At 31.7% G+C, this 22879-nt stretch overlaps 1 protein-coding gene across 1 annotated transcript; it reads left to right on the top strand.

The window, feature by feature from the left end:
• Positions 1 to 1297: 1297 nt before the first annotated feature.
• Positions 1298 to 18451, top strand: LOC124360184. Its single transcript, XM_046813575.1, has 4 exons — positions 1298 to 1322; positions 3470 to 3706; positions 7391 to 7516; positions 17029 to 18451. Exons 1-4 carry the CDS (start codon positions 1320 to 1322, stop codon positions 17137 to 17139), a joined length of 477 nt encoding a protein of 158 aa, XP_046669531.1. The 5' UTR covers positions 1298 to 1319; the 3' UTR covers positions 17140 to 18451.
• The last annotated feature ends 4428 nt before the right edge of the window (positions 18452 to 22879 follow it).

The following is a 22879-nucleotide window of genomic DNA, read 5'->3' as shown; positions in this document are numbered from 1 at the left end:
GGCCTGTTTGTGCACTCGACTCCCGTTTATCAGAGCCTAGTCTAGGCCTATTACAGCTTTGGTCTACTTCTTTTTTAGTGTTTAGGCTGTGCCTATTTACTTTAGTGGCCGATTCAGATTTAGCTGTATTTCTTTTTAGAATCTCCGACATAAGCGGCGTCTTGATTTTCGAAAGTTTATCCACTTCAGATTTTTCGACCTGAGATTTGTTGAGGTTAGTGGCATGGTTTTTCGGGGTTACGTATCTCGGTTCCGAGCCCGCTGAGCTACTCGCTGGGCAGTTCGGTTCCGAGCTATTTGTTCCAGACTCTGGATCCCGCGATTTCACGGTTCCGAAGCATTTTTCCATTAGCTCAGGGCCGGACCCTCCGACATGTCAGGTCAGGCCCCGTACACAGAAGGAAATGAAATCAGAAGTACACTAATAATACACAGTAATACAGATCACTGGGAAAACTACAGCAAAGAGCACTAGTTACTTCACCAAAGTTCGACCGGGGAAATGACTGACCACTATCACCTAACCTCTCATTAAGCGTCCAACTGAAAACAAGACAAAATCCATAAAGAAATCCAAATAAACTCACAGTTTATCTCTCAGTAACAGTTTGACTGTGAAGTTAAAAGTTAAAGTAATGAATCACAATAATTAACACCAAAAACGAAACTAAATTATCAAGATTAGATCACTTGTCATGTGAAGTAAACATGACGTGGAATAACAATATTGTTACAAATTAATTAATTAAATGAGGTAAAGTCACTTGTATGATATTTGAGTAATGTGCATGTGTTACTTGTATCACAAGCTGTTATACACACCCTTAAAAATAGTAAAAAGTAACTAAATGTTACTCTGTTTTTTTTTATATTATATAAATACAGATATCCTAAATAGTATTTTTATCCATCATTAAATAATTACATTTTATGGTATAAAAACAGCTTAAAGATTACTAAGGTAATATAAATTACTTATAATGTAATTCAGTTTGACATTTTGGTTTTGGTAGTTTAAATAATTATAAATATATATGGTTTGGTGGTGGTGGCTGCTTATTATACTGCAGACACCAGCTTTAACAGCTAAGCCTTTTCTATGTTTAAATACTGTCTGTTTGACTTAAATTTTGTTTGCAAAATATGAATAAAAATGTAAATGTGTATGTTTATTTGTTTATAGTAACAGCTGATGGTATTTGTTTATTGCAATATGTGTTTAGATGAAACATTAATTTTTCCTTACATGATGGTCACAAATACTATAGTTATAAACATGCCTTATTTGTTCACAAGAAAGTATTGAAGGTTCTATTGTTATGGTAGCCATTTCTTATACTACAGCTTAGTCAAGTACATATTTTATATTAACCTATACATATTTTATTTTAAGTGGCACACAATCTTACTGTAACACTTCTAAGACAAAGGTGTAATGCGAAGTACATAGCAGTACATTGCAAGGAACATTTATCTGCAGTTGGATTTATTTTTCTGTTCCAGAAATACAGACTGGCTGAAAAGCACCAATTTTAATTTAAAGCCTTATAAAAAAATAGATAAAAATGTTTAGTTTATTTTTTAAAATATACAAAATATTGCAGAAAAGGTTTTTTTTTTAAAAAAAAAAAAAAAAACAACATAGCCTATTCACAATAAAAAAGGTTTAGACATTTTCAATATGGCTATTATATTTGAAACTTTTATTGTTATATACCACTTGATGTCAAATTTCATGATAACAAGTATCATGTCACTTAATACAATCTCAACTCTAGAATAAAACGAAAAATAACAAAAAAACTAGTCGTTTGACATTATAAAAATACTGCTAACTGTGTTTTGGATGGATTTCTTTCTTCGGGCCAGAGAGTAATAAACAGATGTTTGAAGCAGATGCTCTTGTTAAGAAATAAATTCTGAATGCAGTAATGTAGTTAACCTTTTTTGTATTGAAATGTTCCATATCAAAAGTAAAAGACAAAATCCTGTTATTTTGTATTCTGTTTGAAGTGGGCAAGCAGAAATGGCAAAACAATGTTTTGTATTGCAAACTTTATAATTTCCATGCGTAGTTAATATACATTACTATTCAATGAGCAATATTCAGATTAAGCTGTGCAACATCCCAACTGATCTGATACACAATTTGTCCTACTTAAGTTTGATTTTCGATAACAAACGTTTTATCAAAATTATCCTGCGGCTTTGCATGCAATTTCGTAGGTTTCGCACCTGTATGAGCACTTCTGGTTCAAGTGAATTATATATCCGACGCCAATGTTTGCTTGCCACAATCAAGAAAATATGTTAAAAAATGTATATTTATAGCCATTGTAATTTACTCTGATCCTAGTATTTTTTGTTCCATAGTCGATTGTGTCTTTTTCCCAATCAAGAAAATATATTTACATACACAGCGATGCCTACTTCTGTAAAAAGACAACTAAGATGAGTTTTATAACAAACTTTAAAATTATAGTAAACGTTGATAGTAACTTTGTCTTTTATATCTAATACTAAAAATTTGCAGTTAAAAGTACTTTAACAATAACATTATTTACATGTTTGTTTTCTTTACAGACTGAATAATATTTGAAATATTTTAGAACATAAGAGCTTGAATTGGTACTTTTAAGTTTAATAGCACAGTCCAGCAAACCCATCTAGCATAGTTCTTCCTAGCTGCTTTAGGGAGTCCTTGGAGTCAAATTCTGACCATCTTATGTTTTAGAACATTTTCTAAGGTAGATGAATACGTACCTAATCCCTGAAATCTAAAATTGGCGTGAAAACTAATGGTTGCTCTTTAGAAAATTCACACACTATAAATGTGAACAAATTGAAAATAGTTAAATTAATTATACATGTGGTTTTGCTGACATGAAACAATATTTATACAGAACAGTTGATAAAATTTGACAGGCTCTTTCAATTAATATTTAAAAACAACTTTATAAACCAAGATGGGATTTTTCACTATTCTAAAGACCAGGGGGCGTAGCCCGGAAGAATTTTCAAAATAAGAATAGGCCTATGTTCATACCCGGGACTGCAAAAATGTCCATGTAAAATTTTTGTACCGGTTAAATAGTTTATGCGTCAAAACAAAACAAACAAACAAAGGTACTTTCGCATTTATGATGTTATTGGGATGACTTCAAAAATGACTACTGACTAATTGCTTAACATTGGAGAAAAATTTTTTAAGTGACTAGTCACTAGTCATTTGACAGATCCAAGGCAAAAATTGAATGTTGGAGGTAAAAATTGTATCTTGGAAAAAATTCTGTTTGACTTATGGTTTTGGATTTGGAATGTTGGTACAAATTGAAATTGTGGTAGGTTATATAACTAATAATTTTCTATGTATGGCATTGTAGGCTATACAAATCAAATATGTTAAGTTTTAAATTTTTATTTTGTTATATATTAAATAAAACTATATTTTAGTATTTTTTTTTTCCAGAGTCACACTCCCCAATTAAACAGTGGAGGATCACTTCCTGCTAAAAAGCTAACAAGAGGCAAAACAAGTTTGGGAGGTGGAGTTACAAAATCGGGATGCCGTTGTGGAAATGCCACGGCTGTTCCCGGCAAGCTCACTTGCTGCGGACAGAGGTGTGCTTGTTACACTGAAAGTAAACCCTGTGTAGATTGTAAATGCAGAGGATGTAGAAATCCACACACTGCAGATGGCCAAAAAGTGAGTTAAAATTGTATTTAAAATGTTTTGTCTAGCATAAATAAGGTTTTTCCTAGAGCCTTTCACTCATTAAAACAAAATGCACACATAACTTTTTATGAACTAATTTAAGAAAAAAAAATAAAGAAGATAGACTCCACAAACATCAGTTTTTGTTGCCCATTATTGAGCAGCTGTCTTAATGTGTGATGAATTATATGTGAAGACTTCTCTATTCTATTAACAAGTTGTGAACAATATACTTAGTGTATTTAACTCTCAGCAGAGAGTTGTCATGGTAACGTATGGATACGTCATTAAGAAGAAGGAAGAATAATAAATTCAAACATGCTGTACTCTCCAGTGCACTCAATCAAATATGACTTAAGAGTTCTTTCTTATGTGTTAGCCAGTCCCTAAGTCTAGGACAGTGATCCTAGTTAAATGAGTCATTAACCCTAGAACTGGCAAAGGTGTCACTCTGTACTGGCGGCTCTATTTTAACAACCTCGCAGACGTTTCTTATAATGTATCACATTTCATAACTGTTAGTCCAAATAATTTATAAACTATTATATGTCAATGTATTCACAACTATATGGGGAGCATTATAATAACAATATCTTATTTTTTTTCCCGTGGAAACATATTTTTGTTTTTTTTTACAAAATGTAAGAAAAATATTTTTTGGACATTATTTTTGTAAATATTCCGTTGTGTAACTGCTTAGCAATAAGCTTTACATAAAAACTGTAAATGTATAACTTATTCAAAATTTTGTCCTGATTCCAAAAATATGTAATTATTGTAACTTTTACCTCAAAACGTATGTGTTACAGGGCTTTGTATGAAAAAGCACACGTATTTACTTATTTTCAAAAATGCGTAGATTTCTAAATAAATATTATTGTTCGTGGGTAAACATAATCTCATGACTGCATTCATACCTATATAAGTGTGAGAGATAAAACAAAAATAAAATAAAATAATAAATTTTTATCTTACCTTCTTTACATAATTATGTACAATATATAAATAAATAAACAAATATAAGTAAATAAGCTCTCTAAGATCATTTGATCGGTCTCTAAAGTTTTCACCCATACTGAACAACTAAATCTATAACCTAAGAAAGTTAAAAAAACAATAATAACAATACTAAAACACTATAAAATACAATTTCCACAAATACTATTGGATTCATAACCTTAAACACAAAACCCGGCACTTGTTTACAGTTTCACAACAATGTGGTTGACCCGTACTACGTTCACGTCAGCTGTCCATAGAGAATGATGTTTTACGGTAAACAAAGAAGACAATAATCGAAGTAAGAACAGTAAATCGGTACTACATTTAATGCTCTTCCAGAATATATCAAATAAAAATTATTTATATAATCTTAATTGCCTAAAATTTCAATAACTGTACATGTCTACTTTGGCGACAAATATTCGTCCTTGCCAAATCGGACGGGCCTTTGGCGACGAATATTTGTTTCATACCAGCTGGAGGGTTAATAAAATTTGGTAACAAAAGCAACAAAGTTAAGAAACCTAAGAATCTGTGCAATAATATTTAAAGTATAAAAGTGATTTAAAAGGTGATACTTCCTAAGTTGATAGGTAGCATTTGTTGTTTTATTATTCATGTCAAATCATTGAACATAAATAAGCATGGTTGATGTAAGCAAACAATGCTTGTCATTGTTTTAACAAAATAAACCATTTAATTACTGAATATTACAATCCTCACCTACTCTTAATGGTCCATCAGCAAGGACTCTCAAAATACACACTACTGATAGGAATATACAAATATAAATACCTATACACTCTTATGTGCAAACATGTGCATACGTATCACACACACATACATACTTACTTCTAACCATGTGTGTATATAAGGGGGAAGCTTATGGACTCAAGCTTCCCAAAATAAAAGAAGAACACAAACTTTAAAATTACACCCAATTGTTTGTTTTATGCTAGAACACATTCATGAAGTCTTAAAGCTCAATAACTTTCTGTGAAAAGATTTTCAAGCACCTGTTGTGTGTGAAACATCTCCCTTTAATATAATTTTCTATATAAGCTACTTACTCTAATGCTTGTTTTGAAATATAATTAATTATTTTACATATATATCTCCAAACACTTTATTTTCAAACTGTTCTACTTCTCTGCTCCATAGTGCAGGATATTTTTGATTGTCTATAAAATTACATTCCTACCAATAACTGAAGGGTTACTCATTGTATTTATATAAGAAGAATTTAATTGAAATATAAATATAATCAGTTAATTATCTGTTGTTTTATAGACCCTGAACTATTTTGAGAGACTTGGCAAGATGCAGGCCAGATTTACCTAGGAATGTATATGAATCTACTGATTTTTGAAAGTTGGTAACAATGTTGTACCTTGTTAGAGAGTGTTTTAACTTTATAATTGGAGATAATGCGAGGCATCAAAGTAAACCAGAATGGTGGCTTGCCAGGTTTAGGTAATTCCTGGCTTATATTTGTTAGTTGACCATGCTGTAGATGTCCTCGGCGGCGCCCTCTAAGGGAATTCGGACCCCTTTACCAATTTTCTCCCTAAATTTCCATGTGTGATTCATATAAAAAAAAACATTGTTTTCCAAAACGCGTTTTTCTTTTTTAATTTTAGTACACAATCAATGCTTATACCTTTTATACTAAAGTCTAAGTAATAGAAAATGTCCATCTATTCTTTGTTTAAAGTTTGTTTTCGACAACAGGAGGATTGTAAATATAAAAGAATTTTTCTGACATTTGTCTTAGATTTTTGTATCACTGAACAATGGAAAATTTCCCAAAAACATCCTGTTATGTGCAGCTGTTGTTACAAACATGAAAATTTATATTTTGTAAATTATTTAAGCAAATAAAGTTAAAACTAAATATCCTTCGACAGATGAAAATAAAATTCTGAACTCTGAGCTGTGTCTATTATCAAAACATTAATTTAATTTTCAGAAACATTATTTATTCAGAGAAAATCTTGAATATCACTAGAAGATAAATCATGATAAATATTGGATCAAAGCATATTTAGTAATGTAAAATAACAATCAAACATTTTTCTTGAGCTGTAACAGATGCTGATAAAGTGTTACACATGAATAATCTTTAATTTTAAATGTTTAGTGACTTAGACAAAGAATGATATATAATTAGAAGTGAATACATTAAAAAACCCTAGAAAGCTGGTTAAAGTTAAGTACTTTTTTAATCCTGTTTAATACGCAAATGATGTTTATTAGTTGTATTTACTCTGCCAGTTCACAAGGGAGTAAAATGCGCTGCTCATAATGACTTGGGCTGTCTGGGGTTAAAGTATAATGACTTAAAAACTTCTATTTAAAATGTGCTTGTCTATATTGGATGAAGTAATTACAATTAAATTTAAAAAATAAAACATATAATCTTTTTGTGGTAGTTACACTGATGTACAGTATAGAATACAACAACATCAATTAACAAAATATTCTAATCTGCCATGAGAATCTATTTTCTATCCCATAGAAATTTGAATATTCTTTTTTTGTGTAAGGGTCCGGTGGGGAGGAATCAATTTGCAGTTGGTAGGAGTAACAGTTATATAAATTTTAATCACTAAAGTTTGGAATAGTTTTAAAATCTTGCTTTTTTAAAGTGTTTTAATTCATATCCTATGTCAGGTGTGTCCGGTGTTGCCAAGTTATCCACTACAACTGACAAGTGACGAAAATTGCCAGCTGACTGGTCCGCAGTGTCTGACACTCGGCTCTAACGACATGGCCACTGCTAGTGGTGGAACCGTTCAGGTCACATCAATTACTTAAATCCTTCTTTATGCTCTGTAGATCCATTAGACTTCCTTCCTGTAGATAGTGTACATTCCAGTAAATAATGAGGTATTTAGTGACTTCACCCACTCTGAATAAAAGGTAGGTTGATAATATTGATTAGCTATCAGTAGTTATGAACAATGTGCTTGAGTGAAAAATGTTTTATTGAACTCATTTTGATTTAACAATTACTACAAATAAAAAAATATACACAACTTGCACATTTACTTTCTAAAAAATAACAAGAATCAAATATGTGTTGTCTTTGTCCACTGAAAATATCTGAAAAAGCAAGTTAAAAAATTTAGCAAAGTCAAACAATTACTTCTACAAATGAATTTTAAGATGGAAAATATAAAGACAGCATGTGGATAAATTAATAGTGACATTTTTCTAGTTTATTACTTTATAACATACATTGAGAAATATGAATTTCTCCTACCTCACCTTGTGTAGTACAATGTTAGGGCTGTATAGACCTGTGAGCCATTTTGTACCATCAATTTTTATTTTTGTACAGTCAAATAACGACTCAGGAAAATATTTAAGTTTTCTTTAACATGATGGAAGAGAACTATTCGTGCCGTTGCCCATGCACTGCTGGTTGCAGCTGATTAGTTGCAGGCGCTTGATGGACTTGCCACACTGTCACTTGCTAACCGTGGTGTCACTCACAGTTTGCAGTTTAGGGTGATTTCTTTTATTTTGTTTGTACATGATCAATATTCGACCATGCCGGGTTTTGTAATATACAGTACTATAAATTTCCAGAAAATTGTGAACTACAACAGTGGCTAGTTGTCTATAAGAGGTTAGACCATTCTTATTACAAAGTTCCTATGATTTATTTTGAACACAACGGAAGACTGCTTTGTAATGTATTAAAACAACTCTATTCTGAATTACGCACCAAAATATTATAGAATCCTTAAACAAGATGTAGTCTATACAAGAAAAGCAATCTTACGTCTTTTTATCAAACATTTTACTTTGACTTATATGTGTTTTATAACACTATAGAAACTCATTTGTCTGGTAATAAACTAATATTCAATAAAAATGTGATGTACACCACAATCTAATACTAGAACTCTAATATTAGACATAATGAACAGACTACCTCATACTTATTTTGCTTTTTGTGGTGATGTAAATGTTGACATATTGAAACCTAGCAGACCCGAGGTGTCACACTTCTGCAATGTCCTTAGGTCAGTTAACTTATATTGGATAAATCATCGGCCAACTAGATTTTCCTCCTGCCTAGACAATGTATATACACATATTGATAAGGAGTTATGTACTACTGCACTTATTGATCAGGATTTAATCTCTGACCATGCGGGCGTTTTGGTTACTTTAAGTTTGAAAATTTTTAAAAATGAAAAAAATTGTGAATCAAAGTTAAGTAAAAGGTTAATAACTGATGACAGAATATTAAGTCTTAGAAACAATCTGTCAATTAATGAGAACTGGATACAACTTTATAAAATAAGTGATGTTGATATAGGATTTAGTATTTTTCTTGATACCGTGACAGCATTGTTTGATCAAAACTGTCCCAGGATCAGTATTGACAAAAATAAACCAAAACCTAAATGTATGAAAAAGTGGTTTACACCCGAGCTCAAGACAATGAGAACCGGTTTACTGATTTTATATGATAGATGGAAGTTAAGCTTAAACCCTAAGGATAAAGATAGATTTAACGAGTATAAAAAATATTATAGGAAAGCCATTAGTGAAGCAAAAATAGCTGCAAACAATACTCTCATAAATAATGCTCAAAATAAGTGTAAAATGGCATGGAATATAATTAAAAGGGAATCTGGTAATAGCTCTGACGTTACTAAAAATATCCCACTCTCCCCTGACGTGTTAAACAATTACTTTGTTAGTGTACCACGTAAAAATAATTCAAATACCTCTGTACATAATTTTAACTTTATAGATCTGCTAAAAAACTTCTCTCTTTCAGGAAATCTACCTTTAGGCTTTAAATGGAGTATGATTGATGCTAATAGAATCATTAGTGCAGTTAGTAAACTTAGTAATTCTCGAAGTGAGGACTTGTATGGACTCTCTAATTTTACTGTAAAGAAAATAATTGATGTCATAATTGAGCCTTTCACTTATTTAATCAACTTAATTTTATTTAAGGGCCTTTTTTCCAACCTGTCTGAAGTCAGCTAAAGTTACCCCTATCTTTAAGAAAGGAGACAGAAGCTTGCCTGAAAACTACTGTCCCATTGCCATTGTGCCAATTTTTAGTAAAATTATCGAGTCTTGCCCTGCCGACACAGCTTTTTGATTACTTTGTAGATAGGAACTTATTGTATAATCTTCAATTTGGGTTTAGGCCAAAAACTCTCTGCTGCAATGGCGGTTGAAACTGTTGTAAATGTTATATTAAAGGGTTTTGAAGATAAGTTAGTGGTAGGCAGTAAGTTTAGTCGATTTAAGCAAAGCTTTTGACACCGTAGGTTGCTCACAGTGTCTTATGTAAAAAGTTAGAGTATTATGGAATTAGGGACAAAGAATTACAATTAATTGAAACTTATCTTTCCAGCAGGAAGCAGATAGTTAAGGTTAACAATATTGAGTCTGGTTACCTTAAATGTTACTGCAGGAGTTCCTCAGGGCTCTATTCTGGGGCCCTTTTTATTTTTAATCTATGTCAATGATTTCAGTGTTAATGTGCCTTGTCTTTCAATACTATACGCTGATGATACGACAATGATTAGCAAAGGTTACGATGTTCCTGATGTTACTTTACAGCTAAAAACATCTTTAGAGTTAGCTAAAAATTGGTTTTCTGCAAACAAACTACTTATTAATGAGGACAAAACAGAGAATATAATTTTTACATTACGAAGTCAAATAAATAAAGAGGATGAATGCTTACTTAAACCTGTAAAGCTATTGGGTTTTACCTTGATAGTAAGCTAAGCTGGCATGTACATGTTGACAATATTTGTAAGAAACTTGCAAGATTTGGGTAACTTATTTGCTAAGAAAACTCAAAATTTTGTGTAGGTTTGGACACACTTGTGGCTGACCTATTATGGACTGTTCCACAGTCACCTGTGTTATGGTATTCGTTTGTGGGGCAACTCAGGTGCTGCAAAAAGAGTATTTGTTTTTGGCAAAAAAAGGCCATTAGAACAATTGCAGGCTTACCTACCCAGGCATCTTGTAGAAATAGTTTTGCTGGGCTCCATATTTTTGACCTTGGCCTGTATTTATATTTTTTCAAAATGTGGTCCATGTAAAGGAAAACTTGAATATGTTTTGAGACTCACATTAATATCCACGGCCATGACACCAGAAGTAAAGATAATCTAATCACACCCAATGTTAGGCTTGATAAATCTTATAAGAGTCACTACTATCAGCAGCTCAAACTTTATAATAAACTCCCCACTACCTTAAAAAACTTGCCATTATCAAGGTTCAAACCAACATTGTGTGACTGGTTAAAGAAAAAGGAATTTTACACCATTGAAGAATATTTGGCCTGTGATGATTTTGAGGGATAAAAGTAAATAGCTAGGGCTTAGTTCTTTTAAAAAAAATTTAATTTTGTTAAGTTTTGTAATTTTTAGGCTATGTTGTTCTCATTTTTAACTCAGAACTAAGTGAAAAAGATTGTACACCCTGTCCTTCTATTGGTTGAATATTATTAAGTACAAATGTTTAGTACTTTGTATTAGGCAAACTAGACTGTATAGTATAGAAAACTGACGAGACCTATTGTAATTTTCTGTGTAATTGCCTAATGGTCAATAAAGATTCTTGATTCTTGATTCAATCAGCAGTAAGTAAAACTTCAATGTAATTAAAAAAAACAGATATGTTTCAGAAAGTTAATCTGTTGAAGACAATATTAATCATTAACAATCATAATAAGTTATAGCATACGTAATTGTATATACAAGGTGTGTGTCCAAAAAATATCCGACCTTGACGTCTGGCATGAATTGACGTTACTCGGCGGCAACGGCAATCTGGCCCCCCTTCAAAGTACTCCCCCTCCACAAGCCACTACCTTATTCCAACGCTCCTCCCACTTCCGGAAACACTCCTTAAATTCATTTTGCGGAATGGCTAACAGGTCCTTCGTCCGCATTTTGTTTTTATTTGTTCAACATCGTAAAATATTTTTCCTTTCAAAGGAATTTTTAATTTCGGAAATAGCCAGAAGTCACAAGGAGCTATGTCAGGACTGTAGGGAGGCTGTCGTAATTGGTTGATATTGTGTTTGACGAAAAAACGCTGAATAAGATTTGAGGAATGAGCTGGCGCGTTGTCGTGGTGTAGGATCCAGTTACGGCTTGTCCACAGTTCAGGTCGTTTCCTTCGCACTGCATCTCGTAGCCGCCTTAGGACCTCAAGATAATACTCCTTATTCACTGTCTGGCCTCTTGGAGCATATTCGTGATAAAAATGTCTTGACATTGCTTTGACTTTGTCTTGCTTTTTTCGGCCGTTGCTCTTCGCGAGTTTTTCCACTGTGAAGATTGAGCCTTTGTTTCAGGGTCGTAGCCATAAACTCATGACTCATCACCAGTAATCACTTTTTTAAATAGCCCTGGGTCACTTTTTATGAAATCCAGATTGTCCTGTGCGATTTCAAGTCCACAGTTCTTTTGGTCTTCTGTCAGCAGCCGAGGAACAAATTTTGCCGAATCACGGTTCATTTTTAAATCTTTGTGTAAAATGTTACAAACTGACAATTTTGGTATTCCTAAACCTTCTTCCAGCTCTCGGACAGTCAATCGACGGTTTTCATTAATTGCTGCACGAACACGTTCAATATTTTCAGCGTTTCTGGCCGTTGAAGGCCTGCCAGATCGGTCATCACTCTCCACTGATATGCGGCCATTTTTAAACCGCCTAAACCACTCTTTTATTTGTGTATCGCCCATAGACACTTCACCATAAACTTTCCGTATCATAATAATCGTCTCTGATGCTGAATGGCCAAGTTTTTGGCAAAATTTAATGCAAATGCGCTGCTCAACACGTTCAGTCATATTGAAATGTGACGCATACACATGGCAGTACTGTACGGAAAAGAGCACTGTGACTCACTGAGTGACCGGATCGTATTCAATGCCTAATATGGGAAGGAGTAGGCTCACCCTTCCCCTCCAATAATTGGTTCGAGCCGGTCAGTTACGCCGCGGCCGCCTACTGGTCGGCGGTCGGATACTTTTTGGAACAGACCTCGTAAATAAAAAAAATATTACAACTTAACTAACTACTATAAACTGTTACATTAAATAGAATACATAAATACTATCTAAAATGTAAACTTGTATAAACATAAAGCAATCAAATTCAATTTGATTAAAAAAAGTTAAGGTACTTGAGTTATCTAGTATAAAGAATTAAATGGCATTTTAGTGAATCAGACCCAATAAAAGCTGTGCTTCCACCCAAGTGAAACTCTTTTTCTTGAACATTAATCGTTTTCGGTATTTAATTTAATTTAGTATAAATTGTAATAATTTATATTGTTTGTCTACAGGCTCTATTAACAGATAGTATGTCACTGATTTGTGGAGAACTCTGCATTTTAATAATTTCAGTCACTATATATAAATATATTAACAGTGTATCTAAAATTTAATTTACTAATGCTTTATAAACAATTAACAATAACATTCATAAAAATAAGCCGAAATTCCCAGAGGCTGAATGGTCCTAGAGGTTAGTAGCTGCCAGAAGTAAGCGTATAGTGTTTCAGAGATTAATTTATATTGTAGATGTGAGCCAGTGCTCATTAATTTTCGTATGATTTTTACTATTCTTATGAACTAAAACGGAGGTCTACTTTTTAACAGTTTTAACCATAAGGTGTTGTTTATATAGGGAAATTCAGACTACCAAAATTTTAAATGCCAAGTTCAAGTGCAGATATAAAAAAAGAATTTGTGAACGGCTTTTAGTTTGGTGTGGAAGATTAACATTAAAATGATATGGGTTATGGACACTTTAAAATTTTCCAACAATTAAATTTTATAGAGGCATAAAGAATGTGCTCGATATAGCCATTTATGGTATTATTTGAAAGCTCTTATCATGAAGTATCAGAATTTGATATACATAGTTCTCTTTTTATACGAAGATCTGTGAGCTGACTTTCAAAAGCTTTTCTTGTCTGGACTGCATCTTGTTTTGGTGTCTGTGATATTTTGTGCTGTAATTCATAAGAGTGTTTCAGAAAATACAATGCAGTCTTCGATAAAATTTACAAAATAAATCGTAACCATTTTCCAATTTTAATCGTCCAATTAAAAACCTCGTCATATTATACAACCCGGCATAGTAGAGTATTATTCACGTGTACAAAAATTAAAATAATCACCTTAAACTACAAAAGAAATCATTAGTATAACAATAAACATAGACATTAGCCACGGCTAATAATTGACAGTGCGGTAAGTCCATCACACGCCTTCAGCTAATCAGCTGCAACCAGCAGTGCATGGGCAACGGCACGTATAGTTCTCTTCCATCATGTTAAGCAAACCTTAAATATTTTCCTGAGCCGTTATTTGACTGGTACGAAAATAAAAATTGGTGGTACAAAATTGGTACAAATATATGGTTTAGTTTATTTTAATTTACGACAAAGTTTTTAAAAATAACATAGACCTGTGAGCCTACTTTTAAATGGGTAATAACTTTTTACAGTGATTGGTACAAAATGGTACAAAAAAGTACAAAATTCTTATATGGTTTTTTTTGTGATGGTCGGCTCACAGGTCTATACAGCTCAATGTTAGCACTTTTAGGGATAAACTGATCTTTGTATAACCATTTATGTTTGATAGCTTTAGTAAATATCACGTTCAATGTATAGAAATACTAATGTAACTTAAAAAATTAGTGTACCTACAACAGTTATATAATTTTCTGAGGCATATTATTTATTAGCTCATTTATTCATTATTCACTAAATATAGTGAACATTTTTACGTCAATGAACAAACACTCACCAAATCAATTAAAAATAACTATTAGTTTTGGTATTCACACAGAGTAATATCAGTGAATATTTCAAAGATCTTAGCTACTACATAAGACTTACCATACACAACACGGTGGTTGTGATTCCTGACATAGGCGTCACATCGCTCTGGTATGATTTATTTATTTTAACCTAGTTTGTAATCATGTGTTAAGTTAGTTATTTACCTGAAGAAGAGATCAGATTGCAGATCTTGAAACACAGTGTCACTGATTTTTGTTTCACTGAACGATGGAAAATGTCCGGAAAAATCCTATTTCCTTCATAAGATTTAAATTAATAAAGATATTTGGGAAACTACGTAATGCATGATATGTAAAATGCTGACAGACACAGAGTTCCTCACAACTGTCAGTGCACTATACCCTATGTCTGGTTATTAGTATTGTGAGTATAGTGAGAATTGGCAATACTTTGATGTACTGGAACAAAATTTTGAGTTTAGCAAAGATTTTACAGGTCGACAGTGAGCAAAGGAACTTACTCAGGTGATTAATAAAAATATTGCCTGTTTTATTTAATTTAGCATGATATTTCAGAGCACCATATAACTTCCTTTAGCACTTTTGTACTTAGGAAGCATGTACATGGTTTGGTGGAGTTGTAGCAGTGTTTGCTACTGTAGGATGATTTAATTTCAAACTGTTAATATTGATGTGGTAAGAACATAAGTTGACATCAATCACATAATCAGATTGTCAATACATGGTTAATCCAATAGATGCCAGTCAAAAATTATACTTACTAGCCAAAAAGTATGATTATAACACTGTAATGCTTATAGCTAGAATGATAATTTTGTTGTTGACTTATCTGTTATGAAATTCTCTTTCATTTCATATAAGTTGAAGATGTTTACAAACATTTACACAATTTTATTTTTTTACTGTAAGAAATATAATTAACACTTAAAAAAATGTATATTTTAAATTTATTATAAGCAAAAGAATTTAAACTTATGGTTAATTTTATCTGTGGTTTTGTTATTTGTTCTACTACTATTTTTCTTTACTATTTCCAAATTTCAGTCCAATATGTGATTTTCATCATTTATAATATGTTGAGAACTACACAATAAAGTGCTAGTGTTTTTGTTTATTAGTGTGCTTACAAATTTTGATATAAAAAGATTGTTTTTGGTAATTTTCTGTTACATATGGTCGGTAGATTAATTTAGAAAAATATAGCCAATAAGTTATAATAAATAGTTAGTGTTAGTTCGAAAATCCGTGGTTAGTACTTTTAAAACTAATATTTTATGTCACAGACATGTAGATTGAAATAAAACTGTCAAATACAGTGTAAATTACTTTGTGTTACTTTTATATATAAAAAGTTGTTACATTGTAAACAGAACAAGAAACAGGTTACAGGTGTTATGTCTGTTGGAAGCAGAGTAATCATAATATAAAAGTTATTTATGTCTGATTTGTAACCAGGTATAAATTAATGAAAGATATTTTCATAGTTGGGTAGAATAGTTGATAAAATAATAACACATATTAAATGTTGTATTGTATAAAAACATAATTATATATTTTAATTTTAATTTTCTAACCGTTCAGTAGAATGGGCGTTTGTCTCCAAAAGGTTAACTAAAAGGTATTTGAAATTACGTTATTTTGTCTGTAATGAAAGATACTAGTCCAACTTTCAGGTTTGTAAAACATTGGAGTACAGGTACTGTTAGGAGTCTGAGGAAACCACAAACATAATATGTAAACATTATGTAAAAGGCAATTGAAATTATAATGTTGATGTGACATGCATGTGCCATGTGTTTTGACAGTTCATATAGTACTTAAATCAAAACTACCACCACTATATATGTACCATTTAAAACAGAAAGAATTACTGATTTTAATGGAGAAATTTGTTTTTTTGTTTTGGCAACAATGATGTTACAGTGACGTCATAACATTTTTCAATAAAATCACTTTTGTTATTTTGAAAATTAGTGATATGTCATCGATATGGTTTATAGCCTTTTTTTGGCTGTACTATGCGAAATTTTGGTATACTGTACAAATATTTAGTATAAATATAATGTATATTTTTTGTAAATTTTTGAAAATAATTGTTCCCGTAGTAAAAACTTTAGCCTTTCATGTACTATTTGTGGTTTTTACAATGTGTAATTTTTCTTTAAGAGAAACAGGATACCATAATATATTTTCTGAAACTGGATAAAATGAAGAATAAATTGACTATCTCAGATTCTAATATTTATAAAATTATCACACTTTACCAGGGGCAGTCCCACTATTTAAAAACATTTATGGTTTACATAATGTTTTTATATCATCATCATCCACATTTTCCTGAAAAAATAATGTATTACACATAAAGGTTTAAAGTAAAAATGTATTTTTACAAAATGTTAAAGTACGGTTACAAAACACTCAGAATTGACTGCCAGTTCCAGGGTTAATGAAATATTGTTTTGCAGGTGGTTGGTGTCTACACTACACAAATCCATGGGGTGTCATCTGGTTCACTTTTCCTTGATGCTAATACGACTGTTACTTGTAGTGACAATCCTGAGGAGGATGATGCATAGTTATTTGTCACTTGTTATCTTTCTCAGACTGTAAAGTTTGTTACTGCATCCTTAATTTCATAATTTATTTAGATTTAATACAATAATTTATTATCATGCATAATGTGCATCATGCAATGTGTGTGTTTTACTTTCTGATGGAGAACTAATTTTGTTTTGTTAATTGATTTGTAATGTATAGTAGTGTAAGTACTCACAAGTTTTAAAGAAGGCTGTTTCTAAAGATCTTATGTGTGTAAATAAAAGATTACAGTGATATTTTTCTTATTTTACTGTGAACTAGTGAATATATAAAATCTATACAGTAATAAGAAATTATTAGAGCTATTATTATCATAAAGCTAGTTTTCTTTTACAAAATATAGCTAATGTTACATTATAATGTTTCAGAACCCTCCACCTATATTTTAATGCATTGTTTCTATGGTAAAAACAAAGTTCAATATATTTACTAATAAAAATGCCATTTAGTTTTTAGAATTTATTTATTCAAAAATAAAGTAAACATATAGTTTTAAAATGTTGTAAACAGATTTATTTGCGGGGAAAACTATAAAGAATATTTAATATTATCTTGAATAAAAACAACATGTTGGCTATTTAAAATATGACCATGAATAACTTTATCAAAAGAGATAATTATTCAAAAATTTAAAAGAACAACTGTTTTTAGATATTGTATGACAAATCTAATGAATATCTCAGATTAAACAAGATTTGGTACTTTTTGTAGTGCATAACTGTTGGCTTTTCATAATGCATTTGTGTTTAGATATGCAGATAATATCCTCTTCAACAATGCAATAAAAACACTGTCACAGATTTTGGAGGGGAGTGGTAGTGATAAATGTGTAATATAATTTGGTTCACTCAGGCCTTTTTAATAAGTAAGAAATTTCATCATAAAAATTTGTTTACTTTTCCTGGTTTACTTGAGATGAAACAGTTTTACTCCATAAGAATAAGTTAAAAATCAAACACATTTAGATGATCAAGAACATTGATGCAGTGGTGAAACTGGCTGTAGACCTATTAAATGTAGTGGAGTTACAATTTTCAAGCTGAAATAGACTAATATTTTAAATGGGAAATGGTTCTAAATATGTTAACTACTATCAGTTCAATGAAAGTTTAGAATTAATTGGATGGCTACAAATTTGTAATACAATTAATTCAATTTGATGTATTTTACTCTATCCTTATAGGTAATAAAAATGATTAATTATTGTCAGGTTACATATTTGTACTTTTTACCATACCTTTTTTATGACCAACTGTACAATGTGAACAAATAAAGTATTGTAAATTTGAATTCTTAGTTTTTATCCCACCATTTCCTTGCTATCCATGAAATAAATAAGTTATCAGTATAATCCAATCAGTAATGGAAATATAGTAGAACCTCTCATATTCGACCATGACGGAACTGAGCCATGGTCAGAACGCCCAAAAGGTCGGATATTGGAAGGAGCAAGAAACGCCTTTCCCAAGTAGAAAAAAAACTATATGTATGCAGTATACTGCAATAAGCGAACAACTTTATTGTACTTGTAAATACCAGCTGAATAAATTTAAAACATTTACAATTTTTAAATTAAATCAAAACGTGACTAAAATCTAAGCTTATGTATAGTACCTTATTTAAAGAATTCAGTAATGGATTTTTGTTTCAATTTTATCAATCTTGGCCTTGTGGAAGTGTTCCTCCATTATTTGCCCACAATACATCCATCCAAATCCATGGAGATAGTGCTGAAACACTTGCAAATTTTCTTCTGCTGACCTATTTTCTTCTGTATCTTCTCTTTAGCTACTCAATAACACCCTGATCCATAGGCTGTTAGGTGTAACTTGGGGGGGGGGGGGGTAAAAATGAAGCCTTGATGTTTCCTTTTTTAGATCAGATTTAGAGGGGTGACTGTTTTGCGTTATCTAAGAGCAAAACAGCACAAGCAGGTAAGTTTTTAGACTTTAAATGATTTTTTTTTACTGAGGGGACAAATCCGTCAACAAACCACTCCTTAAACAAATAACTATCCATCCATGCAGATGATTGATTACAATAGAAAACTGGAAGTGTTGTCATGTTGACTTTTTTAAACGTTCTTGTCTTTTTAGATTTCCTTATGACGATCAACAGCATTTTGTGGCATTGGTACGAGTTGTAATCCTGAGTCTGTCTTTAGTAAGCTTTGTTCCTAACACAGGATCATTTTTAGCTGCAAGAGTGGTTTTTGGAAACATTTTGTAATTCAGGGCCATTTCAACCACATTGTAGACTTGTTCAGGTACAAAATTCTGTTCTATGACCAACTTCTCAAATTTTTCTATAAATTCTTTAGCAGCATTATCATCAGCTGAGAGTGCCCTCCCCCCAGAATTATACGAGTAGCATATTGTATGCCATGACATTATTTCCATTTATGTAGTTTTATGTACAGTGGAGTCCCGCTAATCCGAACACGTGTAATCCGAACGTCGGTTAATCCGAACAGGTCCAGGAGGAATTATTTATAACGATAATGAACGGTTATAGGAACCAATTACATAAAAAATTAAAATTGGTGCATCATTTCGTACAAATAAAACTTTAATTAAATAGACATACAGTATTTTATTAAGACAAATTGTGTATGGTACAGTACATAAATAATGAAGTTAAATACAGTACCAAATTGAAACTTATAGGTTAAGTATCAGTTAAATTACTGTATTAAGAAGTGAAATCAAACAAAAATTGGACGTACAGTACTGATATTATTATTGAGTACAATATTAATTGTTAAAAGACATAAATTCAGTTATTGTCTTCTGTCGCATTAAAGAGAGTCTATTGGATGACGCGTAGTTTCGTACAACTATTGAACGCGTGGACCCGTACAATATCCAGTAAGCTCACATTGCTTAACAATAGAAATCTCACACTAAATACGGTAAATGTGCTTAGTATTCGCAAACACGTTTATTTGTCAAGAAATACAATGCAACAGTCAGAAAACATGTTTTAATAAACAATGTTGATAACTCTATAACAAAATAGACCAATTCTCAAGTTTAAAACCGCATTATTCTGTAATTCTGGCTAATCCGAACAATCACATAATCCGAATAGGGCTCGGTCCCAATTAGGTCGGATTAACGGGACTCTACTGTACTTACTAAACCTTTGTAGATCACCTCCCAACTTGTCATGAAATTTTATGGCTTTTTCCTTTATGATAGGGCCTGACAATGGTGTCCCTTTGCGCCTTTCCTGACAAAACCAAATCCATAACGCTTCATCAATAAGTTCCAGTTTTGGTTTTTTAAAACAGTTTTCTGCTTTTTAATGCATCATCGGTCTTGACTGTCGTTGAGTACACTTCCAGTCCTTTACCGTAGTCACCCCTACATCCAACTCAGAAGCAAGCTTAATAACAGACTCAACAAGGCCCAATCGTTGCAACACTTTTTGATGCAGAAAAACACAAACACATTTACATTTTTGAGTTGCCATTGTCACACATGCAACCTTACATCAAAGCACTTCACAATCCGTAGTCAGAAATTGGGGAAAAACAAACAGTATTGACGTTAACAAATATAGAACAATACAAGATTGTAGTCAGAACACATTCCACATCAACAACCATGGCTGAACTGACGGTTTGTGGCACAAAAAAAAACAAAGAATATTGTAGTGTAGATGAGTCACTTTCAAGTCTGAACAGACTTGCCAAAGGAGCACAGACACTAGGTTGGATATCGGGAGGAGTCGGATGTGGGAAGGTCGGATATGAGAGGTTCTACTGTAGATATCATTTAATATCAAGTGATTGCTCCTTTGCTGATACTGTACGAGGGAACAGTAATCGACATGAACACCCTCTCAAGATGTGATCTGCCTAGAATGTTGAAAATGTAACCCACCACTCAGGTAACAAGGTAGGAGACTCTTGATTTATACTATTAAGAATCAAAATTTTAAATATAATGGCCATGATTATAATACCAGTTGTAAAGGAAACGCATTAATTAACCCAATAGCAGTTATTACCGCTTCAAGTAACGGAACCACATAACATGACAAGGTAGTCTAGCCATGAATTTTTAACTACAAAGTTGTACTTTTGTTAGCCAGAGAGCAAAATTAAAGTCCTATTTACTTACCTCATCTATGATTGCTGTGTGTCCTAGAACTCTCTCTATCAACCTTTTCAGGTACTATTACTGGATCAAAGAAAAACTAAAATATCTTATTCACCCTGATTAAGTACACAACAAATAATTTTTTACAAGCTTTATTTTCTAAACAACAGCTTCTTAATACTTTTAAGTGAATACCTTAAAAACATCATACAACATAAAAGTTACAGTTATTTGCATTTTATTTAGAGATTTTAATTACAAACACATTTTTAGAAAATATATTATATTAAAATGAAACTTGTCGGTATGAGGGCCATGTGCGCTTGGAACTCAGTCCTCTTCTAAATACAATGTAATAGAACAATTAACTATATATTGCCCTACTGCCAAATTAAGTCACTTGATGTTAAACAAAAGTCATACTTTACATTTTTTTTCTTAGTTGTACTACAAAATATTTCTTGGATATTAAAGCTACATTTATAAGAGCAAATAATTAAGAAGCAAAAATAGTTTATTGTTATTTAGAGTTTAACAATAGAGATTTAAAGAAGCAACAAAAGAAAAACAAAGATCACATTATATGAAGAAGGCTATGTTGGAGAAAGTGGAAGCATTCATATTTTTCATCTTTTGCACAATGGAAATAATTCAAAGTTTAAATAACTTTGTTGATTAGTTGACTCAGTGAACCCTGGCTTAAAATACTTTACGAAAGTTTTGCATTCATTTGGGAATATTTTATAGAAGAACTCTGGAATATTCTTGAGTTACTTAACATTCTTTCTAATATTACTTGGATAAAATTTGTTTTAGAAATACTTGATAAACTTCCATACTGTTACTTTTAATTCTAAGTTATTTTTTCACTATGTAGTAGCATCTCTTAATCACACATACTCTACAATAAAAAAAACTGTAGGGGAGAACGGTTTTTATTTTACAATAGTAATATTAATTTTATCTAAAAGCTTAATTTAAGGAATCTACCAACACTTTAAAAATAAATGTATGTTATTTGATAAGGGTGTAATAAATTATAATTTACACAACCTTGCAGACCTGAGGAATGCAGGGTGTTGTACCTTGGTACTATGCTCATACAAATATAACACAATTTAACAAAGACGAAAAAAGTCTCTTTTGTCTACCAAATTAGTCCATAGGCATGTCGTATGCACTGAAATTCACAGAAAACTTAAGTGATTGCTTCAAACATTCCGAAGATCCTGTAGTTGAGGGTATAGGCAATTTACATACCGATCATTTTTCTTCATCAATTTCATGTATGGTTTCATTTCTTAAAATGAAAGTTCATTCCAGTTGGTATTGGATTTCATACACAACATCTACTTTGTTTATTACTTTTGCAACATAATAAATAACTTTTTCTTCTTCACAACTATGTCCATTTCTTCTTTAAACAAGCCTTATATTAATTCTTTCAAGGTCATATCATCTTCCTCGATATCAGATAAAAAGGCATTAGATCATCCTCAGAACTTAAGGTATCTATAGCTTTGTTTTTCTATCTAGGGTTTCTTTTGTTCTTCTTTGTAGCAGGATACAATTGTTTACGAAAGGCAGGACCTCTCTCTTTTGTTTCTTTTCT

This window comes from Homalodisca vitripennis, chromosome 1 (genome assembly GCF_021130785.1).
Source record: "Homalodisca vitripennis isolate AUS2020 chromosome 1, UT_GWSS_2.1, whole genome shotgun sequence".
In the NCBI taxonomy this organism is placed as follows: domain Eukaryota; kingdom Metazoa; phylum Arthropoda; class Insecta; order Hemiptera; family Cicadellidae; genus Homalodisca; species Homalodisca vitripennis.
The sequence above is the reverse complement of the archived record's forward strand: the minus strand, read 5'-3'. Positions and strand labels throughout refer to the sequence as shown.